The following is an 18438-nucleotide window of genomic DNA, read 5'->3' on the forward strand; positions in this document are numbered from 1 at the left end:
CTTATTGTAAAGACACTGTCGTTTATTCTCATAAATATTTAATACTGTTAAGATTACTTTTTAAAAATTTAAGTTAATTTTAACTAATACATGAAAACATAAAAATTGCACATTTTTTTTCCTTTTTTATTATTGTAAACAAATGGGATACATGTTGTTTCTCTGTACATGGAGTAAAGGCATACCATTTGTGTAATAAATTTACATAGGGTAATGCTGTTTGATGAAAATTACACATTTTTATGGGATAATATTTTTAAAATGATACAGTCACAAAACATTACACTAGTGAAACACTAGTATAGTAAAGAAAACTGTTTTCTTTATAAAATATGTACATGTATGTTAAAAATGAAACCAAGTTATAACAAAATATGCCTGTTAATGATCTAAATCTTAAAGCTTTCAAATCAAAACAGTCTTCTATTATCCCCAATTAATTCCTGAAACTTCTGACATCAAATTAGTACTCTTCATTAGCATTTAAGATACTTGAAAATGGAAAATGATATTGTCTATAAAATTTGCTCTGGAAACATTTAAAGTTTTATATAACTTATTGTGCTACTATTAAATGATAACTATTAAAATAATTTTGAATTTTCCATCAAATGAAGTGAAATACATAACAGCTCAACTTGTTAACATGTTACTCACATTTTGCTTTTGGCTAGTATAATGAAAGAAATCTCAACCCATGTGTACATTTGAAAAGAAGAAGTTAGTAGTTCTTAATGAATAATAAATACCATTTCCTTGCAATTATAATAAATTTTTTAAAAATCAAAATACTATACCACTTCATAGATGTAGGAATTAAATTGAATTCATTCCCAAATGCAATTAAAGTATGACTGAGAAAGTTGATATATGTACAGCAAAGTTTATATTATAAATTATTCAGAAATACAAACCTTTGCATCTAAAATGTTGAGAGTTGTTTCAATTTGTTGGATCCGAAGAGAAAGGTCTGCCAGTTTCTGGAGGAGAAAAATTAGAAACATAAGAATATAATTTTTAATTAAAACCATTTAAAAGAACAACAAAAGGTAGATGTAAAAATAATAAAAACCATGGCTTAAGTATTTGTCATTTTTGAACATACTACTATCTTACTTGAGTGGGAATGAAAACAAGTATTCTTAGTTTTATTAGAATGCCTCATAATTATTTCATAAAATCATATTCACTAATAAAAAAGTTTTATTTTCAGTTTTAGAAAATTAATTATCACAGCAATAAACAATCATTGGAACCAAAATATAAACTCAACCTAGGACAGTATCTTTTGTTCACTGCTGTACTACAAGTTCCCAGAACAGCACCTGAAATCCAACAAGAGCTTAATAATTATTTGTTGATGAATGAAGGAATTCTTCATAGAAAATAAGAGGAAGGATAAAAATTTGCCAAAGAACATGGAACAAGATCTGCCTTCATAAATTACTGAAATACATAAGTATATACAATGTGTCCCAAATTCAAGCTTCTCAAGTTTGAAAAGTAAAAGAGGATGAAATTGGAAGACAAATTATTCATTTTGGAAAGAATTAAATAAGAAAAAATTAGAAAGTACTAAAAAGGCAAAAAGAAGCAAACTACCATCAAAAGCCAAGATAAACCAGAACAAAGAGCTTAACATGCTCTAAAATTAATCTGTATGGTTAAATTATTCATATGTACATATATATACCCACACAAATAAAAGTAATAAAGAATATGATCCATAAAAAACATGTATTTAAAACTCTCAATCCAGGGTTGGAGGTGAGACTTAGAAGTAGAATGTAAGGCCCTGGTTTTGATCCCCAACACTACAAAAGAAAAAAGTAAAATCTCCAATCCTAACACTATCATATTCAATCCACAGTCCAAAAACAGTTGGCCAGTTTACTAGTTAGCAGATAGATAGCATTCTGACTACTTTCTGTGATAATATCAAGTTCCTCACTAAGAAGCAGAACTTTAACACCCTGAGAAATGATCATTGTGCCCACAATTGGCAGGCATAAAATACTGAAAGTAGCCTACAGAGTACTTAGTGGTTTTTTCACAGGACACTTGTGTTGTTGTTTTCAGACAGGGTCTCACTATATTGCCCAGATGGCCTCAATTTCCTGGGTTCAAGTTCAGAGTAGCTGGGATTATAGGCACTTGTAAGATAACTAAACTCCATTCTCTGCAATTTAAAGAAAAGCAGTTTTCTCATATTTTGCCTTTATCGAGTTGGGATGTAGATGTGTCAACGTTCCACCCTAGATCGTGGGGGTGAGAAATGCCTTGGGGGATGGTGGAACCACAACATGGAAGAAACTGCTCATGGATGACCTTATGTAACAGTTGCTCTGATAATTTAGAGTAGCCAGAATGGTATATGAGAGAGATACAAAATTCAATCTTATTTAACTCATATTTTGTACTTTGTTCCAGTATCACATCCTTTCTCATATTTAATACAAAGTGCCAGCTACAATATACTTATTTTAAGATGAGCATCTTGATATCCATAAAGATATAATCTAAAAGAATAAAACATCAGAAACTAGTTTTAATGGTAGCAAAGTTAAGTTTAACCCTGACTTCTAAGATTTGTTCATATAAAGCTTTTATGTAAACACAAATACAAGCTATAAAACACCTTATTGATGAATCTTCCAAATTATAGGTATATTCCTGAAAATCATGGATATTCAAATTTGACAAATTTAATCACTTTTAGTTCACTAGAGAAGAAATCCTAAATCAAATTAATTTGTAAAATGAATAACAATTTCCAATTTATTTAAAAATTAACATATTAGTTTGGTTTAAAATGACTATGAGGGGCTGGGGTTGTGGCTCAGTGATAGTGCACTTGCCTAGCATGTGTGAGGCACTGGGTTCGATCCTCAGCACCACATTAAAAAAATAAATAAAATAAAATGACCATGAAAACTAGAAACAAAAATTAAAACTTTAATTTTTATGTTTCAATATACTTCTACAAATATGTACTTTTAACCAACAATCATCATTGTCAACATGTAAGCATTTATGTATGATACACTGTATATGCAACATATCATTAGAAATCTCACACCAAATCTCTTAAGTAGGAATTATCATGCTAATTTTAAAGATAAGAAGATTGAGTCTTCATCTAAGTACCTGAACTCAAACACTTCAACTCCAAAGCCAATACCTTTTATCAGATACTACTTTAGAAAGAATTTTACATTGCTGAAACACGATGGTAAATTCTTGGGGATTGCCCAGACAGAATATTTGTCATCCAAAGCTAATAAAAGATCAATTCACTTCTCACTAGGATGCTCTGTGCTGTATATACCAGAAATCAAATTTTTCTGCTCTTGGTAAATTTCTTAAGATAAATGGCATTTATTTATCTGGAATTTTTAAAAATTGCTATTAAAAGATTTTGAGGATTAAAATATAAAACCAAGTTATTATTAAGTGGGCACTCAGTGATTCAGAGGATAGACTGAGGACTGAAATACATATTTTAAAAAACAAGAAACTGAAGATAAAATGTTTATTTGGAAAGTGACTTTCTTTTAAAGAAGACTGGAATGGTTTGGTGAAAAAATTATACTTTCAACAGTAATTTCTGATTTTTATTGTTTATATTTTTTGATACAGATTACTTTGGTATGGTAATCTTTGATTTCAGCCTACTCTCACCAAAGCCTTGCCAAAATGAAGTGACTTGTTTTCTATAATAAAACAAGACTGCATGAATGATTCATGCAAGACATGACAATGATCTAAATCAATATATTTTAATTTATAAAAATTCATCTGAATTTCCTTGATAGTTTGAAAATAATTTTTATAAACTTAAAGCAATTGTGGGGATTAGTATCATCAATGTAGTTTTCTTCCCTTTCTACTACTACCACCCATGTCATAACTAGATTGACTAATGTAAATATAATTTCAAGAAAAAAATAAGTTTTATACAATATTAAGTTCCAAAAATATTTCAAATAGTCTAGTTACTAATTTACAAATTCATTGAGGGTTGCTGGGTATGTTAAGAATGATTGCCAAAAGTGATATGCAAGGTTAGGAAACACTATTTCCAGATATCACATTTAACATTCATGACTCTCAAAAACCAGCTCTAGAGAAGGTGGGTAATGCCTTTATGGTAATATAAGATTAAAAACACAAATTATCACAACAAAAATCTACCCAAATGAAGAGGATGAAGTCTTTTGTTGATATGATTTTGGTAAAGTCATGAACAAAGTTGTTCTGAACCTGGATGAGAAAAAAAAGAGTTCTATTTGTTTTTAATCTACCACTAACTTAAATCTGCCACTTTCTTTAAATTTGTTTATTTTTTGCAATCATTATAGTCATTTATTTTTAAATCAGCAATAAAATAATCAAATTCACATTAAAAAAATACAAAAACCCTCCCTGTGTTGCATTCCAAACTTTAAGCTACAGTATCAGAGGACAGTAAAGGCCTGAGATTAGAGCTTGTCTCCTGTCCAACATCACAACCATGGTAAGAAGGGCATCCCTGTGGCTCTGTCTGAGTGCTGGGTGATGACATGAATGAGAAGCCTTTGCACATGAAACTAATGGGCAGTGCCTGGATCAGGGTGCTCACTCTACCTTAGAAAGCATTACAGTCAAAGCTGAAATACAGCTAGTACCCCAAATCCAGGAGCCTGGCAGAGATCTAAGGGACTAACTATGGCTTAGCAGTCACTACATGAAAATTTCCTGGCTGTTGCTTCCTCTGTGACAACTGGGGAAAACAAAGAACCTGTCAAGCTCATTCACGCAGTAGCAGGTAGTCTCTGGTCTCTCCCAACTAACTTAATCCAAGAAGGACATCCCACAGGTTATATGGATAACATCGGATTGCTGCAGAACATTCTCAGGAAAAGCCTAGTGGAGGCAGCAGATAGGGAAAGGGGTCAAAACATTACATCTTCTATATCTTCTATACAGAAACTTAATGCGAATCAACTCAGTCCTCAATCCAAGTATCTCATTTGATTCTCCCAGTTCTCAAGTAGATAACAAGTTTCTTGATGACATGAGAAGATCATATTTCTACAATGATTTATTTGCAGGTAAACAATGCACCTTACCTAATTTTTAGTCCAGCTCAAAAAAATTTTTTTTTAAATTTTTGAGGTCATAGTATCTGCCTTTTCTAGTTTACTATTTCCTGAGAAACAGACACATACAGGTAAATGCATCTCACATACAAACCTACAAAAACACACCTGAACAACATGAGTGACTAACACTCAGCCTCATGAAACCTTTTCAGAGTCTGAGACTCTAGCACCCTGTCCCCAGCCCAATTTCAAATCCCTAGTTATTTTTGGCCTCAGGGTAATGACTTCACAAAAAAATCACTCCAAAGGTGAAAAGCCAGTGTCCAAGACTCAAAGGGAAACAAATATTCCAAACCCTCAGTCTTTGCAAATGGCAACCTCAGATGACTATCATCCTGGTCCCTCTTTGAGTAAAGATGTGAGTACACAACCTATAAAGAAAGACCAAATTGGCCCCCAGATTGACCTTACTAAGCTTAATTTGAGGTTGAATTTCAAGCAAGTCAACTTTTTGGACCAAAATGGCATTTGCCAGTCACTCGTGTTTCCAGGACAAATAGGACTGGCACCCTGCCATGCAGAAGTCTCCCATCCAAGCCCTACTGCTGTCAAACTTTAGAAGAATCCCTCTGCTTTGTTGAAGATACTCCCCTAGAAAAATGCACTGCATTCTGGGAAAATATAGCATGAGGTAGAAGATACAGCACCTTGGGATGGTCTCACATGGCCTTTCCAAGGTACAAGGTATAATTTGACACACCACAGAGGGGAAAGGCTGGGTCAGTTCATATGGTCCAGGAGGGAAGGTACTTCAGTTGCTGGACAGGAGGTAGTTTTGAGGAGAACTTGGGGTTGTAAGAGATAGGCTGGATTCCTCCAGGGCTAGATTGATTGCTGAGTCAGGTCCAAGGGTGGTTACAAGGAAACAAAGGAATGGGTCCCCTTTGCTCTCAGGAAGGTCATTAAGACTTCATTCCCATCAGATGATAAAGGTGGTCACGGCAGGCTGGAGTGAAATCAGGTTCTTTCGGGCCTGACCCTGACAGTTCACAGCTCTTTTAGTTTCAGCTCGTGCCTTTTCCGTGTGGTCCACTGTGTGCATGGCATTCAACTCTATGTTATCTAACATCTCACCCTGATTTTCCACCAGCATGGCGATGTCCATAAACATGTCATGAAGTTCTTTTTTTTTTTTTTTTTTTTTTGTCATGAAGTTCTTTAATGCTGCTCTCCAGCCTCACAATGTCCTTATGCCGACCCTCAATCTCACTGAGGGCTTGCTTGGAAATCTGGGAGTCAATGATCCCAGAAGTTAAGATGGCAGGGTTGCCACTCTCTAGAATCTCCTCCATCTCCTCATCTGTTGTCTTTTTGCCAGCAACTTCAAGCTGTCGTTGGATTCGCCCTTGGCTGCGTTCACGAAAGTCCACTTGAGCCTCATTTACTTTGTCATTACCTCCACAAACTTCCGAGAAAGGATGGAGTGCTGAGATTTCCAAATCCGAAGGTCTGCTGATGACCAGACCTCATCTTCTTCAATATGCCTTTCCATGCTCTTCAGTTTATCCTGGACATTGTTGGCCCTTTTCTTGATCTCAGTTGTGAGCTGCTCAAGGTCATCCTTGGGTTTTGGTTCTGGAATTGGTGCAGAGAGAATCATACTGTAGAGTTTCTTTGCTTCCTCCACATGCTCTGAGATCTTGTCAATGTTGAGCCGAGTCTCCTCAATCTCAGAAAGACTTCATCCATGAAAGCTGTGTTGTCAACAGTGATCTCTACCTCGTCAGCATCATCATCCTGTGTCAGCTGCTTCGCCTTAAGCTGCTCCAGCCAGTCCTTCATCCTGGAGCCCAGGTGCCCAGAGGCGAGAAGTGCGTCCCAGGTGAGCGCATCCCAGGAGAACGGCTGGAAGTGGCAATCTGTCCCAGCCTGGGCGAGGGAGCTCCAAGGGCAGGCAGAGGTGGGCGGCAGCCCTTGCAAGGAGGAGCATCCCAGGCCACCGAGGCTCCCCAGCGCCGCCCCCGCCCTTTAAATTTAGTTATTAAAAAAAAAAACAAAAAACATAGTAGAACCTACAACTCTGTCATTAAGAGAAATCACAATTTTTTTATTATAATAGTTGAAAATTTATACTTTGAAATTAAGGTTATAAGACATGCTGATTATATAATTTAATGCATTGATAAAGAATTTCACTACTATATCAGGTTTTCAACATATATAAGTAGTTTCCTTTGTAATCCTTCACATTTTATTTTATCCATTTAAAAACATTAATTTGGCCAGGCACAGTAGCACATGCCTATAATCCCAGCAGCTCAGGAGGCTGAGGCAGGAGGATTGAAAGTTCAAAGACAGCTTCAGCAAAAGCCAGGCACTAAGCAACTCACTGAGACCCTGTTTCTAAATAAAACACAAAATAGAGTTGGGGATGTGGCTCAGTGGTCGAGTGCCCCTGAATTCAGTCTCTGGTACTCCCTCAAAAACAAAACAAAACAAAAAACATTAATTTGGCTTCAATAGACTGTTGAAGGGTCCATGGCACAATTAAAAAAGAATCTCTGCTTTCCAAAGAGAATTCAGCATATGATTTTGAATCAATTCAAGTGTGATTATTGCTACAATATGCATAAATATGTACCTTTGGGAAAGTCACTGTCATTTGTGAAAGTATACCTGGCTTCATTAATGGGTAGCTGAATTTTTTTTTTCTCAGATGTTCGTGCCTACTGTATTTCCCTTCTAAAGCCACAGACCACTTTAAAGTAGGTTTCTCAAACTTGGTTCTATTCACATCTTGGGATGGATAATTTTTTCTTATGAAGGGTCCCTCCCATGCACTATAGCATGTGTAGTAGAATCTCTGGTCTATTCATTAAAAGCCACTGGCACTTTTCAGTTATGATTAAAAAAAAAAAAGACATTCCCAAATGGCCCCTTTGAGAACCACTGCCATTAAGTAAAGATGACTATGAATGTAATGTAAGTAATATGATCAGTGACAGTAAGTATCCTCACCTCTGAAAGTTTTAGTAAGAGTGAAAGAAGAGTTAACACAGTCTTTCCCATCGATTTAACCATCATCTTATTTTTATGGAGATTTGAAACAAACTTGAAATGGCTTGGTTTGGGATAACAGGAATTTACAAGGCACCTGAAATTTGTCAGATATGCTAAAAACGTTTTGATTTATTACTTGAATATTTTGAAGGTAATACATTTTATTAAAGTGGGAAAAAAAGGAAGAAGTATGAAGTTACTACTTGAACATGGAAACAAAACTGAAATATTGATTTTTATGATATCATATAAAATATCCAGCTTTTATATCCAATTCTCTAAAAGAGAAATAGTATTTTAAAATAAGAAATCTTTTGATATACACCACTGTGTAGCCTAGAAGCCAGAAAGGGAAACGATAAATGGCTTTTATTAAGCTCTATCTGAAACTTAAGCCCAACAGTTATAAGATAGGTAGCAGCAAACAAGGTTCTGTACAAAACACTACCTGTTTGAAGGTTAAGTCCTAAGGGGATAAAAAATTGGACATAGAAGATAAGCACTGTAAATTATTACTTCTTTAGATAATGTGAGAATACTTAGCACTTTCTCCTGTACATAAAGACTTTAGGAAAAACAAATTTTTAAAATATTAAAAAATGACTTAAAATCCAGTATTCTAAGCATGTAATAAGTCTGAGTCAAAAGAGCAGTTTTGAATCTCCTGTTTATGAAGTTTCTTTGGTTTTCAAATTCACTATAAGATTGTCTGCTCAGGTTTACCTGCAATAACACAGAATTTACACTGCCTCCACCTTTTTAAATTTGTAATACCAGTGGTCCACCATTAGGATTTTGCTGACTAGGTCAAGAACAGAAATGCTTAGTGAGGATTTGTGAAGGAAGAAGAGATGACCCTAAGTAACTTTGAAACTTGGATCTGATTCAAATACTTTCCTGTCTTTGTCCTCTAGCCTCACCAGACAGAAGAGTTACAGAGTAGCCTAGTATGCAAAAAGTTTTCAAAAAGTTGTATTTGTCACAGATTATAGTTCTGTACCTTTTTTTTTTTTTAAATTAGAGAACACTAAAAACAGTGTAACTGATGAAAAAAGAGCCCTAGCAATTTGTTTCAAATTTAATTCCGGTTGGAGTTTATCTATGATTGAAGTTGTTACAATTGCAGTTTGGGTTTGATTCAAATCAGGTCAAGTGGGAGACAAAAAGTTTTCTTTTTCTGTCTAATTCACTTCCAGTTTAAGACCTAACAACTGAAGTTCATTTTCTGTTGTTGTCATTGAGGGAAACTGTTATTTGGGGTCTTATAAGTTTAAAAAAAAAAAAAAAAAAAGACTACTATACCTAAAGGGTGCTATGAAAAAATTAAAAATCATTTCAAAACATCACATTGACTTTAACTTCAAAGAAAATGCACTTTACATTTGAATATATATATATCTTTAGAATTTATATCAAAAAAGGTTATATCAAGTGGACATGGCATAGCAAAAACATGAATCTGAAAAATAGGTGTTGAAATATCTATAAAAACATACTACACTAACTCCAAAATGATGTAAACATGATTCTTACTCAGATCAGAAGGTGCAATACAAGAGAGGAGTGAGGCATTTCTGACTTTTCCAGTTGGAAGATGAGTCAGAATCCCAGTTCTGCTATTGTCTATCTGTGTTGAGTATGAAAAACTAGAGCCACTAGTGCAGCTACATATGTAAGGTGTTTGGTTATTTGCTGAATTATGAATGACTAAGCAAATGATTTAAAACTCTTTACATCTTAGTTTCCCATATCTGTAAAGAGGGAGGACTAAATCTCTCTCAAAGGGCCAGTGATGATCAAACACAGGTAAAGCACTTAGTAAAATTCCTAGCACAGAGTAAGCATGCAATAACTATTATAACTCACCACCTACAATTGGCATAAATATTCAAACTGCTAAAATATGAATGGAGAAGAATGAGTTATAATCAACACCAGATTATCATATATAAAGGAGAAGGTTGGACACTAACAAGATGGTGGAATGGGACTTTGAAGCACTCATCCATCTCAAGAAACATTAATTTGATCAACTATTCACATATGAAAATACAGTCACGAGATAGGGAAATCAGGTAAGGGTACAGCACCAAGTGTAAAAAGACACACAGAAGGTAGGAAGAACAATTTTACATCATCATCTTCACCTTCTTCCCAGCCCTAGAAGTAGAGCATGGGAAGAAATAGTCTCCAAATAAAAGGAGAGGAAAGTAAGCATTAGACTTCCCTTACTTTTTTTTTTTGACTGTACACAGAGTACACCTCAGTGAAACATGGCTCTGTGCAAACCCCCATAGTTCCAGAGTCTTGGACAGTATTAAAGAATACTGGAAAAGGGAATTCTTACATACTGTCAGTATGAATGTAAGTTAATATATCTTTCTGGAAAACAGGGTGGATTTCTCAAAAACAGGGCTACGAAATGACCCAGCCATTCCATACCGGATATATAGCCAAAGGATGTAAAATGAGTGGGTAAAGAGATATCCGCACCTACATGTTCATTGCAGTATTATTCACAATAGCCAAGATACAGAATCAACCTAAGCATGCATTAACAGATGAAGAGATAAAGAAAATGTAGTATTTTACATATGTCAGATTTTAAGAAGGAAATCCTGTCATTTCTTTTTTTTTTTTTCCTGTCATTTCTTAAAATATAGATGAACCTAGAGGATATTATGTTAAGTAAATAAGCCAGGCACAAAAAGGCAAATATCATATGATCTTACCTATATGTGGAATACAAAAAAGTTGAACTCAGAGAGTAAAATGATATTACCAGAGGCTGTGGGCACGGGAGCTGAGGTAGGAAGACTGGGGAGATGTTGGTCAAAGCACACAAAATTCTAGTGAGACAGGAGTAGTGAGATCAACAGATCTACTATATGTGATGACTGCCGGTTATAACATTCCATTGTATCCTTGAAAAGTGGTAAGAGAATAGCTTTTAAGTGTTCTCATCACACAAAAAAATTTAAGTATGGGATATAGTTCATATATTAAATGGTTTGATGTAGCCATTCCACAACACATTAAAAATATGAAAATATCATGTTGTACACCATAGAAATACATGATTTATATTGTCAATTAAAATAAATATTTTTAAAAGGAGAAAAGGTCACAGACTACACTTTGAGTTTTTGTTCAATAACCTTTTCTCTTGAGTTCAAGGAAGTACTAGGAAAGTACTAGTGACACAGCTAAAAGAGTTGTGGGGAAGTTGAGGGAGGGACAGCAAGAGATTAAAGAATGAATAGAAAAAACAGTCCTAAAATGCATTTGGAAGAATAAAAGACCCAGCATGGCCAAAGCAATTGTAAGTCAAAAAAGCAATGCTAAAGGCATCACAATACCTAACTTCAAATTATACTCTAGAGTATAGTAACAAAGAGTACATGGTACTGGCATAAAACAGACAGATAAATGGAACAGAATAGAAGACACACAGACAAACCCACACATCTACAAGTCACCTGATCCTTGACAAAAACATACACTGGAGAAAAGACAGCCCTTAAAAAAAAACAGTATTATGAAAACTGGTTAACCATATGTAGAAGAATGAGACTAGACCCTTATCTCTTACCCTGCACAAAAATCAACTCAAAATGGATCAAAAACCTTTGGACCAGAAACTATGCAACTCCTAAAAACAGGTAAGGTCAAGACTCCAACATATGGCTGCAGGCAATGATTTTCTCAAACTCCTCAAGAAGAGGAAATAATAGAATGGCAAATTATAAAGCTGCACAGCAAAGGAAATAATTAAGAATATGAAGAACCTACAGAATGAGAGAGAATCTTTGCTAGTTCCTTTTCTGAAAGAGGATTAGTATCCAGAATAGATAAATAACTCAAAAAACTTAACACCAAAAAAATTCCAATTAATAAATGGGCAAATGAATTAAATGGGCACTTCTCAAAGAAGAAATACAAATGGTCAACGAATAAAGAACTGTTCAACAGCTTTAGCAACTTGATGGCAGCCATCAAGAATATAAATAATAATAAATGCTGGAGAGGATGTGGAAAAAAAGGAACACTTTCATATTCTTGATGAGACTGTAATTAGTACAACCACTATGAAAATCATTATGGAGTTCCTTAAAAGACTAGGCATGAACCACCATATGACCCAACTATATTACTCCTGGGTATTTATCCTGAAGAACTGAATTAAAAGTTAGAATACTATAGTGATACAAGGATACCCATGTTTATAGCAGCACAATTCACAACAGCCAAACTATGGAACCAGCCTAAGCATTCATCAAAGACTGAATGGATATAGTAAATGTGGTAAATATACACAAAGGAATTTTAATCAAAGAAGAAGAAAATTATGATATTTGCAGGGAAATGGATGGAACTTGAGAATACTGTATTAGGAGAAAAAAAAAAGCCAAACTCAAAGATTGTATGTTTTCTCTCACATGGAAGTTAGAAAAAAGGCCAGGGCAGGAGTAGTTCATGAAAATCAAAGGGAGATCAGTGGAATAGAGGAAAGGGACAAGAGGAAGGAAGGAAAGGAAGAAAAGGGGAAATACTGAGAAATGAAATTGGCTAAATTATAGCTGGTGCATATACAAATATGTAATGACAAATCTCACCATTATGTATAATTTTAATGCAGCAATAAAATAGAAAAATAAAAGAAGGGCTCAGAAACTTAAATACCATTTTTTACCAAAAGGCTCTTGGTCCCCGTGAAAATATGCCACTGCCTCCTCCCTGGTTATTGTATATTAAGGACCCTTTGGATGAGCAGACATTTCTTTAAAATTCTTTTGCATTTTATTTTAAAATTAACATGATCACATTTTATAAAGTTACATCTCTATGTATCCTATTTAAATGGTTATACATTGATAATAAATTGTTTTTGCTAGACTTTGGGATGATCATTAAAAAAGAGTGAATGAATCATGAGGTCCTGGTTATTTATAAGCTATCAATAAATGAGATGAGGGCTGGGGCTGTACTTGTGGTAGAGCCCTTGCCTGGCACGTGCGAGGTACTGGGTTCAATCCTCAGCACTGCATAAAAATAATAAATAAAGACATTGTGTCCATATACAACTAAAAATATATATTTTTTAAAAATTAAAAAACAAATGAGATGATTATTGTTATCTTTAATCTAGTTGTCAGTAAATAGCACTCATTCTGCAGGAAGTGAGAATTTTAGGAAATACAAAGGTGGAGGGCTAACTTTGCCTCACTGAAGCTCAATCAACTTGTTTTTATAGGTATGTTGGCTTGTTTTGTTTCTCTTTTGGACTATGAAGTATTTGCTTCTTTCTGCTAACAATTCTGCAGTCCCTCTCCATATACTTCTCCATCTACCTAACATTTAAATTGAAGAACAGAAACAGTGGCTTCTAAATCATTTTATTCAGTAAATTCTATATCCTATTTAGAGAAGCCAGTAGTACTAGATAAAACTCACTGGTAGCAAGCACCCTACTCTCTGGACTTGTTAACCTACAAAATATATTGAATTGAGAGCTTCTTAGTCTATCAGTTATCCTATTTCACTTCTGTCTTAGTGAAATGGCATAGGCGATTTTGATAAACAGATAAAAACAACAGCTGGAATTCTATGCAAGTGAAAATAGTTTTGCTGTCCCCATGCACTTTTTATTTATAGTAACACACTTAAGGAAAACTCTACTTGCTAAGGCTTTACCTTATGTAAGAGAGAACTTCAAATGACTCACCTGTGAATTATCTAAAAGTGCCATGATAATTTTTTATTCTCTTTTCTTAAATTCAGTTTCAACCTATGTTTTTCATTTTCCTCCCCATTGCCTTTTTTTGACTTTTTATAAGACAGGGAGAAGTCCCTGGATCTGGCACTTGATCCTTAACTTGGTACTTAATACTCACTTCACAAGTCATTTGCAGAAAGTATTTTCATTTCCATAATGATATTTGATGCCAAAGTTGTGTTTCTAGGCTACCTCACCTAGCCATCTTTTGTGTTGGTGAATGTATGATAATTTTAATAAAACTGTAACAAAGAGTACTTAGAAATGTCAATTTGGGGGGGTAGGAGAAGGAATAACAATTTCAAAATAAAAAATGTTTTCAATTGTGAAATTTTGGATTTTCTTCTGTTCTCTTTAATCACAATAAGTCTGACTGAATTAACTCACAAAGGCCTCTAGAATACTCTCATTCAGCAGAGGTAGGGAGCAGAATTGGATGGTAACAATCATAGAGAAGCTAAGGAGTGTAAACACAACGGTTTGACACGAGGTCACTTGCATGTGAGTACAAAAACACTGTGATTCTTGTTTTTACTCCATTTTTCAACCTACAAAGTCCAAGATGATTTCTAGCCTGTTTTATCAATCAGTATCACAGGACCTACCTCCTCACAAACTGTAGAAAAACGGTTGAGGAACTGTACAGTGTGCACCACAAACTGATTTAGAAATGCCACCGTTCTTTTCTGTTGAATAGCTGGCACCTGTGTTTTGTAAAAACAAACATGATTCACACAAATGTACACCTTGCAAAGTTTTTGGTATTTGGACACCATAACGGGGCATTTTGCTTGTGTGATATGAATTTCTTGAAGGACTTGAAGGAGTTGTGAACTTTTTTCTCCTAAGTCATAAATGGGATGTCAGAAAACGACTGAGGCTCTGTAGTAAAGTTTTAGAACGGCCTCTAGATTCGAATTTTAGCAGGAAAGGCACCCCCCGCCCCCCGCTAACACCACACACACAAACTGGCGCCCCGCCTCCAATAAAAAACATAAGAGTCAGAGGTCACTACAGGTCTGCGTCTCCAGCAGGTCAACCTTGGGCACAAAGACACGTGACATGGGATGCGGAGGCGGGAGAGGTGCAACATCTCCTTAATCGGCTGAGGAGGGACCCCTTTCATGCTGAGCTCTGAGGTTCCCTCTCTTCAGGTCAGCGGAACACAGGGCCAGGGTGGGGCCTGGAGAGGTGGCCTCTCCATGGTACCCGGGCGTCCCTTCCCCAACCTCCTCCCCGGTCGCCAGAAGTTCAACTGCGTCTTTTACAAACCTTGGTCAGGTCTATGCCTGACCCCATGAGTGGAAGCCCGTCTTCATCCATCTCCGCAGCGGGAGGGGCACCCAGACCTCACCCACAAACCCCTCCCCGATGTCCCCCGCCCAACCCGGTAACTGCGCCCCGAGCCTCGCCGAGTCCCCGCCTCCCGGGCCTTCCTGTCGGAAGGAAACGTCTCTCTCCCCAATCACTGGGCGGCTCCCGGAGAGCCCGCCCCTTCGCGCGGCATTCTGGGGTTGGTAGTTCCGTGGTCCGGACTGTGACGTCAGCCTCGGGGAGCGGGGCCGAGGAGCCAGGAGCGTGGCTGCTGTTCTAATAGTAAAACCTTAAAAGCGCTGATGGAGACGGAGAAAAAGAAAAGGAAGTCAGGAGTTGCATCCACTTGAGGTTTTTCCTGCCTAATCTTGTCACATAAATAGGACTGTCATTCATTTAACATTTGAACATTCTGAAGCCCCACAGTTCACCTTGAAGGGAGGAGTGTCCCTACTGAGCTGAAGAGATGACTGACACACCTCTCCCAGCTTTTGCATCCCCACGCCCTGCCACCACCACCACACACTTTTTTTTTTTTCTTTTTTAACTGAGCTCCAGATTCTGCTTGACGTTGTGGGGAATGCAAACATTGGTCAGAGCGAGTCTGCTGCACTAGAAAAGTTTTATGCTCTGAAGGAGGACATAAGACCTGTTTCCAAAGGTCTTTAAAATATGAATAATATGTTATGCTAACATGGAGACACAAAGCTGTGGAAGTGGCTGCTATCCAAAAGGCGGAACAGTGACTTGGAGAGATTTTTACACCTGGAATTTGGAGGTCTTGGTTCAAATTTTGAATGCGTAGTTCACCAGCCTTACGATCCAGGACAAATTAACGAACCAAAAGTTTGAAATCCTTCTATAAACCAAACGAGATGCTGAGTACTGAAAAGATTAAGAGAATAATTTCTGCCCTCGAGAAACTTATGGTGTAGAAAATACATGCAGAATTTTGATATGCAATATCTAGATAGACATGCAAACAAAACTGAAAGCTGTGGGTGTGCAAATGGCACATACACTCATGAACACATTGATACACGCGTTCACATGGATGCAAAGTACTGTTGTACTATAGATAAGAGGCACTTCCAGGTCTGCTGAGGAAACCTGAGGAGGTAGACTTAAACCACTTATTATGATAAGGGGTGTTGAGTAGACAATTTGGGGTGGATTTTTGTACAAACAAAAGCAGAGGTATGGAGTTTGGTATGGAGGGCAAAAGGAAAGTCAGTGCTGTCAAAGCAAAAAAGCTCAGAAATGGAGATTGGCAGGAAAATGAGGCAGAAGTGAAGAGAAAAAAACTCATTAAAGGCCTTTTTGCCAGATTTCATACTATAATTCACGTTTCTTTAAATGTGATCCATGGACCAACTGCATCAATTATTTGGGAGTGTTTCTTAAAATGCACATTCCTTAGATTGACTTCAAATGTTGGATGGGCTTAGAAATCTGCATGTTAACCAACCCCAACCCCTGTGGTTATTCTGAACCCAAAAGGTTGAACAATCTTTTTATAGATGATGGTAGTCATCTAAAAAGTTATGAGCAGAGGAGTGGCACGATACAGACTTGTTGAAAGGCTAGCAGTGCCTGGCACATAGATATGTAACAAATGTTGAAAACAGAAAAGTTGAGGGTAGTATTTGTACATGTAGAAATGTGAGGTTGAAGTGAGGAAGAATAGATGAGAAGCAATTTTAAATACATGTCTTGTCATGTCTATGACTAGTTGTATTTCCTTGAATTGAACTCAAGGGCACTCAACCACTGAGCCAAATCCCCAGCCCATTTTTGTATTTTATTTAGAATCAGGGACACATTGAGTTGCTTAGTGCCTTGCTGTTGCTTAGGCTGGGTTCGAACTGGCAATTCTTCTGCCTCAGCCTCCCAAGCCACTGGGATTACAGGCATGCACCACAACGCCTGGGGAATATTTCTTTGCTACCTTTTAACACACACCTATGGGTCACCTCCCATTTTCTATGTACAGGCATACCTCAAACACATTGTGCATGTTGTTTCAAATTGCTGCATTAAAGCATATGGCACAATAAAGCATGTCATACAATTTTTTTTGTTTTTTTAGTGTATATAAAAGTTATGTTTATACTATCCTATAGTTTAAGTGTGAAAAATGTACATCTTAATTTTAAAATACTTTATTTCTAAAATATGCTAATGATCTAATGATCATCTGAATTTTCAGCAAGTCTTAATCTTTTTTGCTGGTGGATGTTCTTGTCTTGATATTAATGACTGACTGATTAGGGTGGTGGCTACTAAAGGTTGATGCCGTCCAGGGGAGTCAATTTGGCGCGGGGGACAAAAGAGTAGCGAGGCTCTTGAATTGGAATGGTTTACCGATGAATCAGGAAACCTGGGAACTGGAACTGGAACTGGAACCTTGAACCTTGAACCTTGAACCTTGAACCTTGAACCTTGAACCTTGAACCTCGAACCTCTAAAAAAACCCCCAGTGCGCTAGGAGAGCCAGCTTATATCCCCTCCAGGAGGCGAAGGGTAGGGCTGACGCCAATTATGCAAAGATTAGGCGAGAGCTAGCTGCCCAATCATGGTAAAGGTCAAAACGAGCAGCCAGCAGGAGCACCTGTGCACACATTGTGTGCATGTACTTAATTGGATACGGCCAATGACAAATCACCTGGGTGTGCTTATGCCAATCAACCTCCACACCACCATGTGATCAAAGCAACCTCTGGCTGGCTGCCAAGCGCCATCCCGGCGCCATCCTCATGGTATAGCCCCCAACAATAGGTTAGAGTACTCATGGCAGTTTCTTAAAACAACAATGCAGGTTGATGCATGTTTTTACCAAACCTATCTGTAGCATGTTTGATAGCACTTTTCCCATAGTAGAACATCTTTCAGAATTGGAACCAGTCCTCTCAATAATCGCTGCTGCTGTATCAACTAAGTTTATATAATATACCAATGTCGTTGTTTTTTTTCAAAAGTGTTCATACCACTTCACCAGGGGTAGATTCCATTTCAAGAAACCATTTTCTTTGGTTATCCGTAAGAAACAACTCTTCATCTCTTAATTTGATCAGAAGATTGAACAATTCAGTCTCTAGGCTACATTTCTAATGCTTAGTTCTCTTGTTATTTCCACCATATCTATAGTTACTTCCTCCATTCAAGTCTTGAACCCTCTCATAGTCATCCCTGAGAGTTGGAATC

At 36.7% G+C, this 18438-nt stretch overlaps 1 protein-coding gene and 1 pseudogene across 2 annotated transcripts in view; both read right to left on the reverse strand.

Moving 5' to 3' along the window:
* The window catches only part of Washc3 (WASH complex subunit 3), a 51955-nt gene extending 36625 nt beyond the window's left edge, over positions 1–15330 (reverse strand). For both annotated transcript variants that reach the window (XM_047550513.1, XM_047550512.1), the window contains exons 1-3: positions 15193–15330; positions 14526–14624; positions 915–980 (exon numbers count right to left, since the gene is read on the reverse strand). In XM_047550513.1, coding sequence (XP_047406469.1) covers positions 915–980; positions 14526–14624; positions 15193–15243 — 216 coding nt within the window. In that variant the 5' untranslated portion in view covers positions 15244–15330. The remainder of the gene's footprint in view (positions 1–914; positions 981–14525; positions 14625–15192) is intronic.
* Positions 5161–6926, reverse strand: LOC124983320 (syntaxin-3-like; annotated as a pseudogene).
* Positions 15331–18438: the final 3108 nt, after the last annotated feature.

The sequence above is a fragment of the Sciurus carolinensis genome, chromosome 4 (assembly GCF_902686445.1).
Source record: "Sciurus carolinensis chromosome 4, mSciCar1.2, whole genome shotgun sequence".
Lineage (NCBI taxonomy): Eukaryota > Metazoa > Chordata > Mammalia > Rodentia > Sciuridae > Sciurus > Sciurus carolinensis.